The 23,621-nt window shown below is 35.9% G+C and overlaps 1 protein-coding gene and 1 long non-coding RNA gene across 2 annotated transcripts; both read left to right on the forward strand.

Annotated features, from left to right (window-relative positions):
* Positions 1-3,843: 3,843 nt before the first annotated feature.
* Positions 3,844-6,738, forward strand: LOC110725890. The gene is made up of 4 exons (XR_002512247.1): positions 3,844-4,263; positions 5,016-5,103; positions 6,114-6,439; positions 6,530-6,738. It is a non-coding gene; the product is annotated as an uncharacterized LOC110725890 (long non-coding RNA).
* A 13,682-nt stretch (positions 6,739-20,420) lies between these two features.
* Positions 20,421-22,818, forward strand: LOC110725524. The gene is made up of 3 exons (XM_021904989.1): positions 20,421-20,618; positions 20,846-22,658; positions 22,724-22,818. Exons 1-3 carry the CDS (start codon positions 20,421-20,423, stop codon positions 22,816-22,818), a joined length of 2,106 nt encoding a protein of 701 aa, XP_021760681.1.
* Positions 22,819-23,621: the final 803 nt, after the last annotated feature.

The raw sequence follows: 23,621 nt of genomic DNA on the forward strand, positions 1-23,621 counted from the left end.
TTACTTGTGTGACAATTCACTGTATGTCAATTGTTCTGTCATGCAACCCTAAGCATGGTTTATATTTATAGATCATATCTAGAAATAAAACAATGTCAAGTCCAAAACCCATTAGACTCTTCTAATTATCCAAGCTCAATTATCAATATGGTATGTCATGAACTCATGAGGCCCAATAATGGGCCTCTAACTTGTTTAATCCAATACTCTTATGTGTGACCTCGTAGGATCCATTCTATAAGGCTTTGGGCCATTAAGCTAGCCCAAACATTGACGACCGTATATAATGAACTTATTATCTCCATAATAGTGATCCTTGATATATCTAGTAATTGCACTTATCGAAGACATAACTCCTTCAATCTCCCACTTGTCTGAGACAAGTGCGCAATATTAAAATTCCTTAAGTCAATGTGTGTCGATTTGATAATATGATTGCATCTCATGTCGTGATCATATTAGTCTACAAATATTTTCTTGAAAAATTGAGTGAGATTCACTGAACAAATGATTACTATGTAATGCATTTGAGCACGACCATGCATTTTCTGAATTCTCTCTCTTCAAGGGGCCAAGACACATTCCTATTTAATAGGTAGACTCAATCCAATCTTGTGGCAACCAAAGCTCCCACTCAACTCATGAAGCAACCGGGAAACACCCTTTATAATCCCCAGTTACGGCTGGACGTTTGAGTGTACCACAGCTACATCAATCATTGAATGGAATCAGTGTTGCACTCATGTCAAAGGAATCCACTAATATATCCGGAAGTTCTATACTTGAACTTCAAAGTAGGTCAATGGTTCGATCATGCATCATTTATGCATATCCATTTGATTGACCAAGCATCATCACTATGCTCCTATAGCCCATGAAACTGCACTATCCAATCAATCTTACATGTTAGTCCAATTTATGAAATCATTTATGTCCACTTTAATGATTCCGAACTAGGAACTTAAATAATTTATGAATTTAGTTTACCTGTGGGGTTTCATTCAACAGGTCATCAACCTGATGAGCCCATCAATTCATAATTATTTTGGACATTTTATTTAATCTTGAAACCACGATTAAATAAGATTGAAACTTTGTTTCAATTGATAAACATAATTCTGCAAATGAATGTATTACACATGTAACTTGTTTTTCTCCAAAAACAAATACAACTTCTAATTACATCATTTGCCTCAATCCAGTTTCATTAGCATGTTTCTCATGCTTTGGAAATGGAAGGGGTTTGCTAAGTAGAGTTCATGAGACATTCTCATAAACATGAATTTTGCAATTTCTTAATCTTATAATCACTTTCATCTCCATACACTAAGAATTTTCCTTCATCCTTTCACAAGGAACTTAGAAATTTCTAATTTGTATTCCAACGTTACATTGGATTTCGGTTGAAATCTATCATCACTTGTTCTAAAAACACGTGAATCAAATAGACGATTATATTCCATGACATGCATGATGCATCCTTTGCATATTGCATGAGGATCATCACTCAAAACCTTAATTTCATCAACCTTTCTCAAAGCATTGAATCATTAAGCAACGTATCATGTTACATGGGATTGAAACTCCTTTCAATATGATGTTGAACCTTATGAGAATCTTATCAATATAAGCTTCATAACCAAACTCAAACATCCTTTGAGACCTATCTCTATAGATCTTGAATCCCAAATGTACTCATCTTCTTCTTCAAGGTTTTTCATACAAAATGCATTACCCACCACTTGACTCTTCAAGCAATGAATAATTTGCTCTTTATACTAGACCAAGAAGACTTTATATCTCCCACTAAACATCTTGTACACACAAGACCTTTTCTTCATTTTACGAGAACATCAAACGATTTGATTAACTCACAAAATTAAGAATATTAACTCCCAGATGCTAACTTCAATCCAATAAGGATCTTTTATGCATCCCTATGGTTATTGGTTTTCAAAATCATTCTGATTGTATCGTATACAGATCTTCTTTCATGAACAATTTCAAGAAAGTGTTTTGAAATCCATCTACCAAATCTTATAAGGTAGTAATCACTAAATATCTTTAATAGATCTTTGCAACATGACTAATGTAGAGTTTTCGTCGTAGTCATAGTCATACTATGAATTAGTTGAATCCTTTAACAAGTCTTTGCTTACTTAGAAAACATTTTTCTTTCTTGTCTGTTTTGCTTATAATGGGTCTCACCCAATTAGGCAAATTAGTCAAGTGTCATACACTTGCTTACAGACTTAGAATCTATTTCAGATTTCATGGTTTTTAAACCACTTGGAGTTATAACTTGTCAAATCATCTTTGTTACTTGCATAATCATCATGTTCCAAAATGAATGTTTTTAGAACTCTTAATCAATATGAAATCATATTTCTTTGATTAAGTTTTACATATGCTAGTCATCGTTGTGGGTTTGACGCAACAATTGAAACTCATACAACAACTTTGTTTAGTTTTCAATGAGAAACGACAATAGAGGATGTGCACTTGGAATGTACTACCTTTGACACATGGTTATTATTCCCATTACACTTAATGAGACCACGCGTTGTCGTTTGTAACATGAGGTGAATCATGCTCATATTGTTGCTTTGATTAGATTATTTCTCAAATTTCTTCAAGATTTTCGAAATCATTTTTCTTGAACTCTTTCAAGGCTCTCGAACTTTTCAAGATTCTTATACTCCCACTTGCCTTTTTGAGGAGGCACTTTTAGCATAGGGTGAACCAACCATGGTTTGAACCATGTTTGTTTGTTGCTTTTCTCGAACTCTGTCAAGATTTACACTACTCCCACTTGACCTTTTGGAACAATTTCCATAAGGGCACCTACTTGAGCAACAAACATTTTGTGCTAAGTATGATTTGTGTAGTAGTACCCCGTGCTCTGTGTAGGAATTGATCGTGCATTAAACGATTTAATACAATATTTATTCCTTGCTTTGTATAAAGACTTAATAAGAACTTTTCTTATCCATATCACATATGAAGCCTTTGCTACAATTTGATTTGACCTATGTAGTTTGTTTAGTTTTGTAGCTTATCTTAAAAGTATATTCCCTGAATAATGTTTGGAAGATAGGTAATTTTATCCATTATCAAAATATATCTCAAATAGATTGATAGCTCCCTTCATAAACACTTCACAAGTTTTTCTTTCGGAGTTTGTCGTAAAACGATTTCACAACTCTTGGATGTTCATCAAGGTCTTGGCTTAAATTCTCATTATTACGATCATATCGCAATACTTTGAATGTGTTTCCAAGTATATGTCTTGACTTAAATTTTCACAATTACAATCATATTTTAGTGTAATTATTATCTTGTCAAGTTGATACTGAACTTCATACTGAACATTTTGAACTTTTCAAAATTTTCACTCTTATGCTTCAACTAAGCACAAGTAGTGATCGTATCACAAATGAAGTTTCATTGTCCGTCTCTAGCCTTTGAACCTTTGGTTTTCTTACATCGATATGTATTCGACCTCGAGTTCGCATCATCATTTCTCTAAATGGTGACTTTGTCAATAATTTCAAATTAGAATGATATTTACATATATCAATGGATTCATAATCCAATGATATTGAAAGTCTATCCCTTTGGATCTTCCACATGAAATGTTCATTTTCATTCGAATTAAATGACATATTAGAGACAATTTATATATAGAAATGGTTTAATAATTTCTATCATATAGAACTTTGAATCTATTTAGCAATCTCAAAACACATTATGACTCAATGAAGCATAGAATAACATTTATTCCACGTTTTTTAATCTTAGATGTTTAGTCATTACTAACATTGAATGGTATTTTGAGGCAAGAATGAATAACATTTATTTAATTCTTGCCCTCCCCCCTCTTTATCTTCTCTCCTCTTTCATTTCCCTTCATTTTCAATCTTTTACTCACTCAATCTATCTTTGTCGCCGTCACTAAGTCTCCCTTTGCCGCCGTCACTCAGTCTCCCTTATTTTTCTATCTAAATTCCTTAATTTTTTCGTTGCTTTACTCTTAAATTAGTATTGTGATTTCATGGGTAATGGATTTTGTGGGTTTGTGAGGGTGGTGTTCATGGCCAGATCTGGGTTTCTGGCTTCGTGGGTGTGAATTACGTCGTGGAATCTGGGTTCCTGGTGGGGGGATGGTTGTTGGACACTATGCTTTAATGTGGCAAATTTACTCTTTAATGGCGCCTCTTCCTTCCCCAAACACTACTTGCCTTCCTCTATCAGCATATTCAGGTTATTTCAACCATTTTTTTAATTAATTTTAGTCCGAATTTAACTATTTCTCAAATTTTTAAACATTTTCTAATTGTAATTATTTATGCATTTCTTTGCTTCTTTGTATGTTTTTGCATTTTTTTTTCTGGTAATTGAGGAATTATTTGCTTTGATTATGTTATGATTGTCAATTATATGCATTTTTATGTGTTCTTAAGCGCGGATTTTTGGCTTTTTTTTTCATTGATTTTGGGATTTTGTGGTGTTTGAGATACTATCTGCTTTGGTCTAGAAGTTTCTCACCTAAATTTAGGATATGCATATTAGGTATTATGATTGTGTTATATGTTTCATTTTTTACTCAATTTCTTTGTTATCTTTTTATCTGAATTTTCGTCCTCTCAAAACCTATCTTGAATTTTTGTGTTTGTTATTTTTGTGTTATTTCGTCTTTATTTAGTGAGTATTGGTTTTGATGCTTATTTTAGATTTTTGAATTTTTTCTTGATTTTTTGGATTATCATGAACAAATTGTAAGATATTTTTGGCTGATGTTTTGTTTTATAACTCTTATTTTTAGTAGAATAAAGCTAAACTTTATGTGAAAAAAGCAAGATATTTTCTAGTTGTGAATTGGGATTTTAAGTTTTAAAATATGCTAATTAATGTTCTTTCAATGTGTTAGTTTCAATTTATATCTGTAAATATATAGTTTTCAATTGGGATTTTGCCTCTAAGTATTAACATTGTCTCATGTTGGGTTAATTCAGGGTGTTGAGGCTTCAAAAGGGTCACAAATACTGCTTGCTTGGCCGTCTATCAATGGAAGTCAGTTGGAACCACTACGACACCATCAGGGTAAGCATATTTTTTATTAGCTTTTGTTGTTGTTTATCTTTACTTATTTGCTTGTTTAACCTCATTTAAATTGTTTTTTTTTTCTGGCTCATGTTTAGTTACTTATCATGTTATAATTGTGGAGCTTTATTATACTTGGTTGATACATAGACTTCAACTAGTTTCTATTGTGGACTACATTCATTAGTTTATAATAGTCCTATTATGATCTAAAAATGTAGGTGTATGTTTGACTTTTACCGAGGCTCTCTAGGTTTGAATGAGTTTCCCCTTCAAGTACTTTCCTTGATAAGTGCTGCCAGCTTTGGTTTGCATCTAGTGGTTTGACTTCATATGAAAAAGAAATTCTTTGTTGTACATCTGCTTGTGGCACTCGACTGGTTATGAATTCATCAGTTTTCAAAAGCCAAATTGTTTGATTTTCGTAACTACGTTTTTAGCAAAGGGAGTAGTGAATTTTGCTGGGACAAACCAGTAGGGTGATGAAATTTTGATTTCATTATTTCCTTATGTGCATTCATAAATCATAATCTAGCCTACAACTCAATGTACTTGTTGATCTAGCTTTAAAAGGCGTAATATTGAGAACCTTGACCTATACTAGTATTCTAGTAATATGTGTAATGAACTGCAACCATGGAAGAAGTATAAAGACAATTTTTTTTTCTTTTTTTTGTATTTGATTGTAATCTCTTGCATTTTGGATTGTTCTTATTCTTCTAGTTACTTTTTCTTTGTTTATCATTTAGTCATTTATATTGACTATTGCTTAAGTTACCAGAACAAGATAACAACTACTAATCAGTCAAGTTCAAGCATTGTCATTCTTTTATTTGTCATGCTTTTCCTAAACTTTTTGCCGATTAGATATACCACGTTTTCAGCAAGCTAATTAGTTGAATATTATACATTTATTTGATGTTGGAAATATGCAGCAAGGAAATCGAATACAAACTTTCAAGGCATACCTACAATATATGTTACCTAACAGATATTTAATTCTTTTTCAGGAATTGCAATGAAAGGAGTCTTGTGCAATTTATTGGCTATTAACTTAGATGACGAGTTGAAGACTTATAAGAGAAAAGTAGACTTTCTCACTGCTGTTGAATCAGATAACCTCATAGTCTTGAAGAATGCAGAGATACATCCAGGAAAAAGGCCTGAAGTGGAGCAATGAAGCAATGGTATGGTAAAGGTGTCATTGAGTCATAACAAAATCGATAAGATTCCAAGTGGTATGGCATCTTTGACCCCAGAACTTACTATGCTGATGCTCAATAATAATCCTCTAACAAGGATCCCTGAATCATTCTTTATGAACATGCGAGCCGAAGTAATAATCGATTTTATTTCCCGTTAATTGCTTGATATATGTTGTATGAATGATGGTTTTGAAGTGGGTTTTTGATTGAATATTTGGTAGGTGGTAAAGTTGTGGAGACTACTATAAACAGGAGGACTAGCAATGGAGTTGGTAATAGATCAAGTAGGTCGACCAGATCGGAAGATGAAGTGTAAACTGATGCTGTCACAGAATTTGAGATCAAAGTTGCACTAACTTGAAAAATTGGTGGAAGATGTAAATGATTTAACATTAATTTAGTGGAAAATCATTTAAATCTCTTATTGCAATTGAGATTTTCTTTTGCTCTGTTTTTTTTAGTTTTAGTTATTAGATGATAATAAATGTATTTTTTTTTATTATTGTATAAATATGAAGTACTATTTTTATCTCAGTTAATTAATAAAATAATTGTGCTATAATTATTATGCAAGCTAGCTAATCCAGCACAATGTGCTGGATTTTTTTTAAAATTGGGGTAACACTATTTGTAACGGGCATATATCATGCCCGTTACAAATAACCTTGTTATTCGTAACGGGCAGTTGAAAAGCCCGTTACAAATAACGGGTTATTTGTAACGGGCACTTGAAATGTCCATTACTAATAACGGGTTATTCGTAACGGGCATTTCAACTGCCCGTTACGAATAACTTGTTATTCGTAACGGACACTGCCCGTTACAAATAACACTTGCTATCCGTAACGGTGGCATACGTAACGCGCTCGTTGCCCGTCACGGATATGCCTTTTTTGCCCGTTACGGATAGCTATTTTTCCACTAGTGTTTAATTTGAAACATTTATTGTTCATAACAACTTTTAGCATGTAAGTAGTTCTAGGTTTGAGAAGTAGCAACTTGTTTGCATTTCTTGGCCCATAACTTCTTAATGCAATCCTTATATATTCCTAAACCTTTCCCATTTGAGCCACTTAGAACACTTCTCTTAAATTCAAAATGATGCTTTGCTTAACTACTTTAAGCACATTTCATGATTTTGCTAAGTCTATTCAATCATCATTCATATTAGAGTTTAATCAACTATTTAACTCTTATATAAAGTGGATGAAGAATAGCGTCATTTGATCAACTTTTGATCATAGAAATTTCCAATCACTTTCTTATATTCAATCATATTGAAGATAAGAGATTTTATTGGACTTCTATACTTGTCTTTTAGAGGGTTTGTACCTCCCATCTCATTATATCCCTTGAAACACTTTTCAAAATGAAGATGTACGTGTTGGCATTTTACTCAAACATTTTGAATCAAACCATTCTAGACATGTGACATGGATTTCTTAAACTTGCCTTTTAGAACCATCTTAGCAAAATTGGAATATAGGTTTATGGATTATCTTTTAACCTTTTGAGAACGTTTCTCAACTTTATTTCCAATCGAGGAGATTATATATAATAATAAAATTAGAACGACATGTTACTTGTAAGTAAACGCAAAATTCAATAATGTTTAATTAAATTATCGTAAGCGAATTAAGTTGGTAACTTTAAAGCATTTATTCAATTTTAATTGATCCCTATTGAATAAAATGATTCCAAGATCCTTTATTTGTGCAATAATTGACCGGACTGAGGCCTTACCATCAAGTATTGCATTTTCAAGGTGAGTAAACTCTTTACTGATTACAACTCTTTGTAACTCTTGGTTGAATAATTAATCATCACATGTTTAATTATTACCCTTAGCTTCAAGGTTCTAAACTCTTTAGGTGACCTTGTTGAGTATAACCAAGTAAAAGTGTAAAACGTGATTTACCCCCACTCCCCTAAGATATAGTATGACACCCAGCTTAGGCATGACCTGTCATAAATATCGAAGGTTTCATCGGGTTTTTAATTGGAAAAACAATCTCAATATTACTGGGACCTAGATTTATTATGTTGTGATTAAATAGTGAACTCTAGCGCATCATCACAAAACATCAATAAAATCTAACAAGCATAATAAACTGAATGCATAAACAAGACATAGCATGACCCCTAATCTTAAGAAACTAATAAAGCAAAAAGTACCCACTTGAACCTTCATGGATCTCATCCATCTTGCTCCTTTGGGACTTCACTCCATGGATTTCTTGGATTAACTGCAACCTGTAATTTTACTCTATTCTATCTACTACTTAAATAAAATGAAATAAAATTACAAAAATACTTTATCGGTATGTAGACCGTACTAAGGTTACAAAAATACATCACGATGCGCAGATCGTATTTAGTAATCTACTGGGCCATACTAGTCATTATATAGCAATAAATAACATCATATATTATAAAATTGCCACATAATAAATCACTCATCATGCTTTTCTAAACTACAACATCGAATGTTCAAAATTAAGGAAACATGGCACCAAAAATATCTCATTTTTTTAATTAATGCAATTACATATATTAATCAGGACCATCAATAAAATATCATATATTCTAAATTAGTCATGAGATAGAATCAAATCTTATTTTAATCTTAAAAGATAAATCATATTTATCCTCAAAGATTATCCTAACAAAGTTAGGAAATTCTATCCTAATTACTAGCCAATCACAAAATTTTTCTAATTCTATCCTAATTACTAGCCAATCCTAATTCATAATTAGGATCTCTTGGAATTGATTTAACTCTTGCAAAATTCGGATCTCTTCATGGCTATTTTGAGCATTATTAAATCACATTTAATCAATTCCAAGAGTTAAATCACATTTAATATAATAATTGACCCATAATTAAATTATTCTCCCTCCTAATTGAATTAAAATTGTGGACTATCAAAGAATTATAGTTAATATGCGTAAATGCAATAGGCTAACTGATACCACTGTAGGGAATTTTATAGGTACTACGCAGCGGAAAAACATGAATCATATTCATACAGTACCTAATCCCAAGATCTAATGCATAACACATAAAGAACATATAATCGTACCTTTGAAGCGTGATTCCACGTGCGATCGAGCAAGAACAATGGGAGATAAAGAACCCCAAGCGTGATTCCTCTACTTAGTCCACGAGCATGGATTAAACCTCCACTATTGCTAGTTAGTTGTGATTGAACACTTCAATCAACCTTCAACGGAGATTTGAGCCACGAACACACCACAACACCACCCACACGCCACCACACGCGCCACCCGGGGAGGAGGGCCGTACGGACAGGGAGGAGAGAGAGAGGGCCGAGTAGAGAGAGAGGGAGTTAGGGTTTTTGGGAAACCTGGTTACTTGTGTGACAATTCACTGTATGTCAATTGTTCTGTCATGCAACCCTAGGCATGGTTTATATTTATAGATCATATCTAGAAATAAAACAATGTCAAGTCCAAAACCCATTAGACTCTTCTAATTATCCAAGCCCAATTATCAATATGGTATGTCATGAACTCATGAGGCCCAATAATGGGTCTCTAACTTGTTTAACCCAATACTCTTATGTGTGACCTTGTAGGATCCATTCTATAAGGCTTTGGGCCATTAAGCTAGCCCAAATATCAATTGTCATATCTAGCACCAAACATTGACGACCCTATAGAATGAACTTATTATCTCCATAATAGTGATCCTTGATATATCTAGTAATTTCACTTATCGAAGATGAAGGTTCAATGGGCACTCAAGAGGGGGGGGGGGGTGAATTGAGTGTTAAGTAATCGTTGGCTAATTTTGCTTCTTTTCGGATTATGTGTGAGGAACCAGTTGTACTGGTTCCCGTACGCAGCGGAATATAAATAAGCAATAAAGAAGACAACAAATTTAACGAAATAAAACAAAGCAATAAAGAACACAACAAATTTAACGAGGTTCAGCCAACTCAGGCCTACGTCCTCCTATCCTAAGTTCTTTATTAATCTACTCCGAAAAACAAAGACAAAGAACACTCTGCTGTTCCCTACTCCGGGAACCAGCAAACCCCACACTCTACTCCGAGTGTGCTCTCGACTTACACTCGTAAGCCCAATGTGTTTGAACTCACAAACACTCACCCAGCCTTTAACCCCTTTGTTAAAGACTCAATACAAGAATCAAGAACTCCCCTTTGATCTCACTTCTACGAAGCTAATTAAGAGAAAAAGTTTAAGTACTAGAATGCTCTTGTATATGACTTGATGAATGGGATTAGTGCTTAAGTATATGCTCTCAAATAATTGCTCTTTTAATTTCTAGAGAGGCACACGAAATATGTGAAATAAGATGAGTTTATATAAGCTTAGATTCCTAAAACCTAGTTTCCTTAAATCACACAATCTTAGAGAATAAGATATATTGTAATTTTAGGAAAGTATTTATCTTATTTGATTTAATCACAAAGATAGAATCAATTAAGATAAATACTCCTAGTTTTTAGGTAACCAAGAATATTTCATCTTATTTCCAGCTGCACAAAATATTTTCAAAATAATCTTTTCGAAAAAATCTTTTTGTAAAATCTTTTTCCAAAACGGCAGCTCGAATATTTCGTACAGTGAACCTGGTTCCCCGACCTGGTTCCCTGAATTGAAACATGTTATGAAACCTGTTCCAACTTTGTACCAGATTTCATATCATACTTCAATATACTTTTAAGCACTTATATAACCCAAACATGCAAGCATACTACGGAGCATATTACATGAAAACCTAGATAACATATTAAAGCATAAATCGTCTTTTCTTCATGTAATCTTCAAGACTTGAATCTTCCTTGAATACTTCTATTATGAGCAAACAATCTTTCTTCGAAATATCTTCGAGAGGCTTCTATGCTCCAAGTCTTGGAATCAACTCAACTACTGCACATGTAACATGGTTAATGCACAACATAAAGTAAGTAACTGTTGTACCACGTAGCAACCATGGAAACAGTACATACTGGTTCCCTACCAGTACATAACACTTTTATCATATAACTGTTCCCTGTATAAAGACAAGTTAGTTCAATAAGAAAACTCATGTAAGTAATAACTTGTCTGGGGAAACAGTGTTCTATGTTAGCTGGTTCCCCCAACTGTATCGAACACTTTCAAGGACCTGTTTCCCTTAGCTGTTTGTCATCATTCAAAACTATCAATCAAAACCTAAGGGACTCAACAAATTCCCCCTTTTTGATGATGACAAACTTTTGAAGTTCCTGAACCTGTGGACATGCTCAAAAAGAAAACCGTCAAAAACTTCAAGGACTCAAAACTCTTTGGAACAAGTCAGTTAGGCTAACTGGTCCCCTAAGCAGAAAATAGAAAATACGAAATAAAAAGACTCAAACTGACTCAATCTAAACTAGCTAAACCTTAGGCTTCAACTTCAGACTACTTCCCCCTTTTGGCATCATTAAAAAGTATCCACAAGTAAAAGCAATGTGCACAAGTTAATGTGCTTATCCATACAATGGCATCAACCACCATTCAAGCATTATGCTGCAAAAAGAGATTAGTCAAACAGTTCATACCATAGCAGAGTTAGTAGTTCATACAAGCCAACAAAGTTCAACCAAAGAAGCCCAAATCCATCCAAAAAGAAAGTTCATGGAATGGAGAGAAGTAGACAGACCAACAAAATCAGTTATTTTAGAATAAACATGAGGGTGAGGAAACAAGAACAGAAACAGCATCACTCCTCATCATCATTCTCGTTCCCTTCCTCCTCCTCGAACTTTGCAACATCTTCTGTATTATCATCTGATTCCTCTTCATCCTTGTCACCATGCTCTGCTTAAACCAAAATCATTATATTACTAAGCATATTCTTGTGATTCCCCAATCTGTTTCAAAACCACTTCCTGACCTGCTAGTTCCTCTATTTTTTTTTTTTTTTTTTTTTTTTTTTTTTTTATAAATCATGAGAGATCCGCACTTATTCATAAAGTTCTCCTTGTTGCATAACGAGTACAAGACTAGCATCACATCAATCAAGCAAAGAGGTTCTTGCTGGTACCCTTTTTCTCTTGGTTCCTGGAACAGCGTCAATGGACTGTTCCTCCTGCACCTTCTCAGTGAACTTCTTTAATTGAGTTACTCTACTTCGTACCATGGTCTTAGCAGTGGGTGTCTCCTCATAATAACCAACAACCTCTATTTCATCCTTTTCACTCTGACTTTTCTGAATTTCCTCCAACTTCGGGCTTAAGAACATTTATGCTTCCTTCTGATGTTCCCCCCTGAGACTGAGCTGGTTCCTTGAGTGAACAGTAACCGAATGAACAATGATGAATTTAAAGCATACGAGAGAGAGAAAGAGAATTTCGAGTGATGATGATTGATGATCTGCACAAAGGGTTAGTGTATATTTTTAACAATGAAGCACAAAGAGAGAAGAAGGAAAGAAAAGAGTTAGTTGAGCCAATAAAAAGCAACTGTAAAGGATATTTTTAAATTGAAATCAAAAATTTGGTAATTATCTTTTACCATAATTATCTCAACCAACTATAAATAAGGCATATGATATGTTTGCCTTTTATATGGGATTAAATAACTGAAATAAGATAAATTCCTTCCAAAAGGAAATATCTTATAGTAATCTTCCGAAAATAAAAGATATTATCGGATGACATATCAGAGCTGGTCTGCTGTTTCCCTTTGCTGGTACCTGTATAGAGCCATGTCACGCTGTTTCTGGCAATTCAGCCTGATTTCACCTGTTTCTTACAACAATGATTCTCAATCCTTTTGAGATTTTGAACCATCTACACAACACTTGAAAGATATCAACATAAGTATGTACACACACTATACAAGAGAATACCATTCTAACCAATCATTGAAGGAAGTAATTGAAGCCAAAACCTAAAATCTAACTAGACCTAAAAGGACTCTTAACCTACAAAAAGACTCTCTACACAAAGGCTTTGTGAAGATATCAGCAATTTGATCTTCACTTTTACAAAACAACATCTCCACCAATCCTTTTTCCACATTGTCTCTTAAAAAATGGTGTCTTATTTCAATGTGTTTTGTCTTGGAGTGTTGCACAGGATTCTTTGAAATATTGATTGCACTAGTGTTATCACAAAAAATAGGAACACTTTTATAAATAACACCAAAATCTTTCAGCTGGTTCCTTATCCACAGTAGCTGGGAACAGCATGAAGCTGCAGCTATATATTCAGACTCTGCTGTGGATAGGGCCACTGAATTTTGCTTTTTAGAACCCCATGAAATTAGACAAGAGCCAAGAAAGTGTGCCATACCTGATGTGCTCTTTCTATCAACTAAGAAACCAGCATAATCTGCATCTGTGTATCCAATAAGATCAATGGTACTGCCTTTGGGGTACCACAATCCCAGATTTGCTGTTCCTACAAGATACCTAAGTATCCTTCTAACAGCCTTCAAGTGAGATTCCTTTGGATTGCTTTGAAACCTAGCACACAAACCAACAGAAAACACAATGTCAGGTCTACTAGCTGTTAGGTAAAGTAGAGAACCTATCATTCCTCTATAAAGAGAAGCTTCAACATCTTTTCCCTTAAGATCAGCATCTAATTTTGTAGATGGGGGAACAGGTGTATCATAAGCTTTGCTGTTCTCCATGCCGAATTTTTTCAGCAACTCTTTTAAGTACTTTTGTTGATGGATCATTATTCCATCATCCATTTGCTTAATCTGCAGCCCTAGGAAGAATCCTAGTTCTCCCATCATGCTCATTTCAAATTCACTCTGCATAAGATTAGCAAATTCATCACATAAAACCTGATTAGTAGCACCAAATAAAATATCGTCAACATAAATTTGTACTACAATCAAGTGTTTCCCCCTGGTTCTTATGAACAAGGTCTTGTCTACTGTTCCCCTCTTGTAATCATTTGCCATCAAGAAATTGGACAATCTTTCATACCAAGCCCTCGGAGCTTGTTTCAATCCATATAATGCTTTGTCCAACTTGTACACATGTTGGGGGAACAGTGCATCTTCAAAACCAGGTGGCTGCTCCACATATACTTCTTCCTTTAAATATCCATTGAGGAAGGCAGTCTTTACATCCATCTGAAACAGCTTAAAATTCATGTGAGCAGCATAAGCAATTAAAATCCTAATAGCCTCTAGCCTAGCTACTGGTGCAAACGTCTCATCATAGTCAATTCCTTCTTGTTGATTGTACCCTTGCACCACTAGCCTTGCTTTGTTTCTAACTATAGTACCAAGGTCATCTAACTTGTTTCTAAAGACCCATCTAGTGCCAATGACTGATCTTTCCTTGGGACGGGGAACCAGGTGCCAAACCTGGTTCCTCTGAAACTGATTTAACTCATCTTGCATAGCTAGTACCCAATCAGGATCAGTCAATGCCATTTTATAGTCAGTAGGCTCTACATTAGACAGGAAAGAATAGAAAGCACAAAAGTTTTGAAAAACATTTGTTCTCGTTTGAATCCCCTTATTTATATCACTAATTATTTGATCAGTGGGATGAGAAGATTGATATCTATAACTTTTAAAATTAAGACTGTTTTGTGCTTTCTCATTATGTTGGGAACCAGCATGTTCATGGATCTCTCCTTCTTCTGAGGAGCCAGGAGGATTCACATTCATGCTGTTTCCTCTATCATTACTTACCTCAGGTTCAGGGGTGGTACCTTCTTCTGTTCCCCCTGAACTCATTACCTGTCTATTATTTGAGGAACCATCAGGACTTGGTTCCCCTTCAGAGTCCTCATTATCTTCATTTTCTTCTCTAGCCACTTCATCATTATCATCTGGTGGAGTATTTGGTAGGCCTAGATCTGCTTGCACTTCATCCGTGGGACCAGTATACTGGTTCCCCGTGAAATCCATCAATCCAATCACTTCATCAGGTTGTACCTGCGCAATCTCAGAAGACATGTTAAATTCATCAAAAATGACATGGACACTCTCCTCAACACGAAGAGTCCTTTTATTAAAGACTCTATATGCTTTGCTGTGAGAAGAGTATCCAAGGAAGATTCCCTCATCACTTCTAGGATCAAATTTATCAAGCTGGTCCTTCCCATTATTATGCACATAACATTTACATCCAAAAATGCGAAAATATGTAATGTTGGGCTTTCGACCTTTAAGCAGTTCATAGGGAGTCTTATTTAACTTTGGTCTAATGAGACCTCTATTCAATATATAGCAAGCAGTGTCAACAGCTTCTCCCCAAAAACTCTTTGGGAGACCACTCTCAATGAGCATCGTCCTCGCCATCTCCTCAAGAGTTCTATTCTTCCTTTCTACAACACCATTTTGTTGAGGTGTTCTAGGGGCTGAGAAGTTGTGATTAACTCCATGTTCCCTACAATAATCAATAAAGTTAGCATTATCAAATTCAGTACCATGGTCTGATCTTACCGAGACCAGCTTGTGGGTGAGCTGGTTCTCCACTTGTTTCACCAATGTTACCCATTCTTCAAACGTTTCATCCTTTGTGTGTAACATCATTACCCAAGTGTACCTAGAATAATCATCAACCATAACACAGACATATCTATGACCTCTTCGACTTTGTACTCTCATGGGACCACACAAATCAATGTGTACAAGTTCGAAGGGTCTGCTGGTACTCAATACAGTTTTAGACTTAAAAGAAATTTTGACCTGTTTCCCCCTTACACATTCAGAACAAACTTTATCAGCTTCATACTTAATGTTAGGAAGGCCTACAACTAAGTCACGTGTTTTAAGTTTGTTTAGAAGTGTTAGGCTAGCATGTCCAAACCTCTTATGCCAAATCCATTGATTATTGTCCGAAACAGCTCTCAAACAGATGGACTTGTCTTGAGGGATTTTATCTAAGAAGGTGATGTAAACATCATGCTTCCTGGTTCCCTCACATACAAGTTCTCCTGTTTGTGAGTTAACTATGTGACATAGGTTGGCTTGAAACTCAACTATATTACCTTTGTCACATAATTGAGAAATACTCAAGAGATTATGTTGCAAGCCTTCAACATAATAGACATCATCTATTGCGTTAGAAAGTGTCTTACCAACCTTACCTAAACCAGTGATGGTTCCCTTGCTGTTATCCCCAAAGGTGACACTTCCTCCATCAAAGGCCACTAGTGAAAGGAATTGATCTTTATCCCCGGACATGTGTCTTGAGCAACCACTGTCCAAATACCAATAGGTGTCTCCCTTCACTCTAGCCTGCAAGAGCAAATCAAACATTAGTTTTAGGAACCCAAACATACTTGGGTCCCTTTTCAACAACATTAACATCTTGTTGATCCTTTCTTCTCCACACATATTTTACACCCTTGCTGTTCTTATTAGCACTAATTTTCTTAGCTGGACATTCATGTATCTTATGTCCATTTTTACCACAATGAAAACACACATGCATCTCTTTAGTCATGACATACTTGCCTCGTTGATATTCTTTGATCCAGGTGGTTTCTCTGGGAGACCAGTTAGTCCTGGTTCTCTGTCTAGTATAACCAAGACCAACTTTTCCTCTGTTTCCTCTTGATGAAGTCAGGTAATTTAAGGATTCTTGAGCATTCAATAATTTGTCCACATGTCTATGACTATCATTAAGTTCTTTTTCTCTGATTTCAAGTGTTTTAGTTAACAATTCGTTTTTCTCTTTAAGAAAATCAAAGTTACTTTTTAAAGCTTCGAATTGTAGATTAAGCTTTGAAACCATAGAGTCAATAGACATGTCAACAACCACTGGTTGCTTGTCCTTTTTCAGTTGATTGATTTCCGCATGCAAATCACAAATATTACTTTCATACTTATCAATCGTATTACTGACATCTACACTGGTACCTGTAGGGGAAACAGTGAACTGTGCAGCTTTAAGTGAAGCAATTTCCTTGTGAGAGTTTTCCAGGTTGTAAGCCAATGTTTCAAAGGCCTTCAACAAGGAAGTTCTAGTACACGAATTTGCTTTACTTATAGCTACTGAAAAATCAAGAGTATCACTAGTGGTTGATAAGTCTCTAGGGAACCAGGAGGTCAGATCCTCTTCACCATCAATTGGTTCAAACGATCTTTCCTTTTCTAGTTCCACTTTACACTTGTCCAATTCAACCTCTAGTTCTGCTACTTGATTTTTTAGTTCATAACAGACTCCTTCTAGATGATCACAACTAGCAATAGCAATATTACATTCACCACGTTTTTCTTTTAATTCTCTTTTGCAAGTTATGTATGTTTCACTTAGTTTATAGCATTCATCTAGTAAGGAATCAATACAAGCAAGCATATTTTCTCTATCATATTCATGCATATCTTCTCTAATTTGCTCTAAGCTTACCTTGCGTTCATGTAGTACATCCTTCTTTGCCATAAAGCATTTGTTGAATGTACTGGTTCCCCCTCTGGTTCCTGGACCAGTGCTGTTTTCCTTGATGTTTGTAAAGGCAGTTAGGCAAACATTTGAGTTGGGTGATCCTTCTTCTTCATCTGACCCTGAGTCAGAGTCTCCCCACATGGAAGCTATCATGGCATTCTTGTATGCTTGTTTATCTCCGGATTTAGACTGTTTGTCATTCCACTTAGGACAATCTCGAATAAGATGTCCTTTTTCTCCACACTTGAAACATCCTGTAGAAGAAGAATTAGAGTTAGATTTTTTATAGTTTTTAAAATGCTTACCTTTGAAATTCTTTCTTTGATCTCGAAGAGATCTCTCAAATCTTTTTGCAATCATGCTAATTTCATCTTCATCATCTTCTACTGTTCCCTTAAGCGCCATGCCTCTTGCTGGTTCCTTCTCAGACTTAGAGTCAATCAGCATCTCATGAGTCATAAGGGAACCAATCAGCTGTTCCAGAGACAAGGTAGACAGATTCTTTGCTTCGTATACTGCTGTTACCTTGGCTGTCCATGCATCTGTTAAACTACGCAATAATTTTCTCACAAGATCCTCGTCAGATAAATTTTTACCAAGAGATCTAAGATCATTTACAATAGTCATAAACCTACGAAAGCAATCATTGATTTTTTCATTTTTATTCATGGCAAACAATTCATATTTAGACATGATTAAATCAATTTTAGACCGTTTTACCTCACTGGTTCCCTCAAACGCAAGTTCAAGGGTGTCCCATATCTCCTTAGCACTACTGCAGCCAGATATACGATTTGTTTCGGTCTCACCTATTGCTTGTTGTAGTATTGACATTGCCTTAGCATTCTTCTCCAGCAACTTGTAATCAGCAGTGACCAATTCGCTATCTTTCTTGGGAACCTGGTTCCCCTCAACATCTGTCTTGAGAATGATATTAGGACCATTTTTAACTACGAGCCAGCATTCATAATCAATACCCATGATAACATTCTGGATCCTGTTCTTCCACCAAGCATAATTATTTCCATTAAACTTGGGTGACTTGTTGTCATAACCGATTGCACTTAATTCTTGAGTACTCATTCTTAACTCCTCTAGATGTTACTCTTTCGAGAAGCTTAGGCTCTGATACCAATTGAAGGTTCAATGGGCACTCAAGAGGGGGGGGTGAATTGAGTGTTAAGTAATCGTTGGCTAATTTTGCTTCTTTTCGGATTATGTGTGAGGAACCAGTTGTACTGGTTCCCGTACGCAGCGGAATATAAATAAGCAATAAAGAAGACAACAAATTTAACGAAATAAAACAAAGCAATAAAGAACACAACAAATTTAACGAGGTTCAGCCAACTCAGGCCTACGTCCTCCTATCCTAAGTTCTTTATTAATCTACTCCGAAAAACAAAGACAAAGAACACTCTGCTGTTCCCTACTCCGGGAACCAGCAAACCCCACACTCTACTCCGAGTGTGCTCTCGACTTACACTCGTAAGCCCAATGTGTTTGAACTCACAAACACTCACCCAGCCTTTAACCCCTTTGTTAAAGACTCAATACAAGAATCAAGAACTCCCCTTTGATCTCACTTCTACGAAGCTAATTAAGAGAAAAAGTTTAAGTACTAGAATGCTCTTGTATATGACTTGATGAATGGGATTAGTGCTTAAGTATATGCTCTCAAATAATTGCTCTTTTAATTTCTAGAGAGGCACACGAAATATGTGAAATAAGATGAGTTTATATAAGCTTAGATTCCTAAAACCTAGTTTCCTTAAATCACACAATCTTAGAGAATAAGATATATTGTAATTTTAGGAAAGTATTTATCTTATTTGATTTAATCACAAAGATAGAATCAATTAAGATAAATACTCCTAGTTTTTAGGTAACCAAGAATATTTCATCTTATTTCCAGCTGCACAAAATATTTTCAAAATAATCTTTTCGAAAAAATCTTTTTGTAAAATCTTTTTCCAAAACGGCAGCTCGAATATTTCGTACAGTGAACCTGGTTCCCCGACCTGGTTCCCTGAATTGAAACATGTTATGAAACCTGTTCCAACTTTGTACCAGATTTCATATCATACTTCAATATACTTTTAAGCACTTATATAACCCAAACATGCAAGCATACTACGGAGCATATTACATGAAAACCTAGATAACATATTAAAGCATAAATCGTCTTTTCTTCATGTAATCTTCAAGACTTGAATCTTCCTTGAATACTTCTATTATGAGCAAACAATCTTTCTTCGAAATATCTTCGAGAGGCTTCTATGCTCCAAGTCTTGGAATCAACTCAACTACTGCACATGTAACATGGTTAATGCACAACATAAAGTAAGTAACTGTTGTACCACGTAGCAACCATGGAAACAGTACATACTGGTTCCCTACCAGTACATAACACTTTTATCATATAACTGTTCCCTGTATAAAGACAAGTTAGTTCAATAAGAAAACTCATGTAAGTAATAACTTGTCTGGGGAAACAGTGTTCTATGTTAGCTGGTTCCCCCAACTGTATCGAACACTTTCAAGGACCTGTTTCCCTTAGCTGTTTGTCATCATTCAAAACTATCAATCAAAACCTAAGGGACTCAACAGAAGACATAACTCCTTCAATTCCTTCCCATGAAAACCCACACTTACGAAAAGTGGTCTTAACCCATATGATACATGGCCCATGTGGGAAGGATAACCCTGAATGCCCATGCATGAAGCATAGAGGAATGGAGGGGAAGTGCAAATACGACTACCCTAAGTCTTTTTCTGATATTACAACAAGCCATGAAAGTGGGTATCCTGAATACAGACGCCGGGACACAGGTGAGTCTATTGTGATTCGAAGGAAAAGGTTGGACAACCGTTGGGTCGTTCCATATAACCCTTATCTATCTGCCTTATTCGATTGCCACTTGAATGTGGAGGTATGTTCAACAATACAAGCAGTTAAGTACCTTTACAAATACGTTTATAAAGGACATGATCGGGTATCATATAACGTACAAGCTTCATCAGGCCCTGTAAATGAGATTGAGCAGTTTCAAGCAGGCCGTTAGGTATCCCCTTGTGAATCCGCATGGAGAATCTTTGGGTTTGACCTGTTTGAAATGAGCCCCCAGTAGTAACATTGCTAATTCACCTGCCTAATCAGCATAGTGTGAGGTTCTCTCCCAATGAACAACTAGCCTCTGTTGTTTCAGATAGGCGCCGAGCCCGTACTTCATTAACAGAGTTCTTCATAATGAACAACACTGTCCTAAACATACCAAAATACACATATGCAGAATTTTGTGCGCATTATGTGTGGAATCATGCTACAAAGACATGGTCTAAGAGGGCTAATTTGCGAACTGCCATAGTGCGTCTGACTTTTGTGGCTCCATCCGAAGGGGAAAGATATTTTCTCAGGCTGCTACTAATTAATGTAAGGGGACCAAAATCCTTTGAAGATTTACGAACGGTAAATGGCCAACTTTGTGCAACTTTTCAAGAAGCAGCCTTGAAACTTGGTCTTCTGGCAGAAGATGACGTCGTTGATAAATGTATGGCAGAGGCTGTTACTGCACATATGCCAAAAGCTTTGCGTAAATTATTCGCTACAATATTGATTTTCGGAATGCTAAGAGATCCCCTAGCCATTTGGCAGAAGTACTACATTCATTTGTCCGAAGATATCAGGCACCAAAATCTAGGAATGGAAGACATAGTGAAGGCCCTTACTGTGCAAGGGGTAGAGCGTTTCCTAGAAGAAATGGGGAAAACTTTGGAAGATTTTGGCCTAGGGGTGTTGATAACCAATTCAGACTCCGGTCTACGGCAAACGAAGGATATTGTCGATGCACTCAATGCTACAATACCGGTTGAATACATTGAAGCCATTGACAAGCTCAACCTTGCCCAATGCGATGCCTTTGATTGCATCATTAAACATGTGCAGCTTAACAAACCCGGTTCATTTTTCATTGACAGACCAGGAGGCACTGGCAAGACATACCTTTACTGTGCATTGTATGCTGCTGTTAGGAAAATGGGCAAAATAGTTCTACCAAAAGCTACGTCCGGAATTGCTGCCTCAAACATAGTGACTGGGAGGACAACCCATTCGCGTTTTAAAATCCCTCTAGATCATACAGCTTCCACGTCTTGCAATGTGTCTAAACAAAGCAGCTTAGCTGGTCTTCTACGAGAAAGCTCCTTGATTATTTGGGATGAAGCATCAATGGCAATCAAGGAAAATGTAGAATCATTAAACTTGTTGCTTAGGGATTTATGTGATAGCCGTACAGCTTTTGGTGGCAAAGTTGTCATCTTTGGTGGGAACTTTCGGCAAGTATTGCCTGTGGTACCCAAAAAATCACAAAAAGAAGCAGTACAAGCAAGCTTAGTCTCGTCTTATCTATGCCATGGTTTCAAACGAATACGCCTTACTGAAAACATGCGAGCCCGGACTGATCCTGCATTCTCTGATTTCTTGCTTGCTTTAGGGGACGGCCGTATGCAAACAGAAGAGATAGCTGACATTCATCTACCAAGACAACTGGTTGTGCCGCTTGAGGATGAAAACTACTCTCTGGACCAGCTACTAAGCCAAATATTCCTAGAACTAAGTGCAGGTGGTTTCAGTAACAACATCTTCGCTGAACGTGCAATCTTGACTCCCCTCAACGATGATGTTGATGAGATAAATACTATGCTAATTTCAAAACACCTTGGTGAGGCTGTAACCTACAAGAGTTTTGATGTGTTGATTGATGAAAATTGCAAAATTTACACAACTGAATTCCTAAACACTTTATGCCCCAGAGGAATGAGTCCACATGAATTGGTTCTCAAGGAGAATTGCCCCGTTATTCTATTGAGGAACCTTGCCCCAGCCTCAGGCTTATGCAATGGGACACGACTCATATGCAAAAGATTCTACCCTAACATGATTGAGTGTGTAATTGCAACTGGCCATCATACTGGTGAATATGTATTTCTGCCACGCATTGACTTGCAGCCCTCTGCCTTAACTAATTACCCGTTCCAGTTCCAGCGAAAACAATTCCCAATCAAGCTTTGTTTTGCTATGACAATCAACAAGGCCCAGGGTCAAACACTCACTCAATTAGGGATATACCTTAGACGACCTTGCTTCTCTCATGGACAATTATATGTTGCCCTTTCTCGGGCCCGGAATTCTAAACATGTAAGGGTACTCACAAAGCCTACAACTGAAGATCAGCATCTGTACAGTGCAAAAAATGTTATTTTATTTGAGATCTTACTACGATCAGGTGTTACACAGCAATCTCCTTCAAGGTCAGTATAATTACAGCCTCTTGATTTATTTTTGATAATGTATGTTGTTCACCTAATGTGTAGCTGTTAAAGTCAAACCCATTCTTGTATGACAGGAACAACTGAAAGAGGAACTTCGGTCAGCTTATCTGCACGATGTCCCCTAACCAAAATTTCAGTCAACTTTAACATTTTATGTTGGAGAATATTTCAATAAACTAAGTTCAGCTTCAAATAAAACAAAATGTTATTGTTTCTTGAAACAATCTATTACTTCTTCTTCTAAAAATGAGAAGCAACTACTTCCTAATTGGTGTGTCTTTTGTTAAGATTTCTACTAGGAATGATGTCTACATTATATGAATGTTGTCTTGCTTCAAAATTACCCCTTTATTTCTTTCAAAATCATTTAAACATAACAAGAGTATAAGATTTTGGTGCAGGGCAGACGGTACCATAAATCACGGCCCACAACCCAAAAAAAGAAAAGAAAAGAAAAGATTTCTGGCAGTTGGGTTGGGTGGCCTTGGTGCGGCCCATCATCTCACTAACCAGGTCTTTCTATCTCTAAATCAATTTTCTATGCACTCTACTAAAATATTTTTGATTGATTGCCTCCATTCATCATGTGAACTTGTTAATATATG

The sequence above is a fragment of the Chenopodium quinoa genome, unplaced genomic scaffold (genome assembly GCF_001683475.1).
Source record: "Chenopodium quinoa cultivar QQ74 unplaced genomic scaffold, ASM168347v1, whole genome shotgun sequence".
Taxonomy (NCBI): Eukaryota; Viridiplantae; Streptophyta; class Magnoliopsida; order Caryophyllales; family Amaranthaceae; genus Chenopodium; species Chenopodium quinoa.

What these genes read in the sequence shown, in the direction of transcription:
- LOC110725524 (XM_021904989.1), top strand. Translation starts at nt 20,421, where the DNA reads ATGGAGGGGAAGTGCAAATACGACTACCCTAAGTCTTTTTCTGATATT. An exon ending in ATTGCCACTTGAATGTGGAG is followed by an intron (nt 20,619 to 20,845) that starts GTATGTTCAACA and finishes CTGCCTAATCAG; the next exon opens with CATAGTGTGAGGTTCTCTCC. An exon ending in TGCAACTGGCCATCATACTG is followed by an intron (nt 22,659 to 22,723) that starts GTGAATATGTAT and finishes TACCCGTTCCAG; the next exon opens with TTCCAGCGAAAACAATTCCC.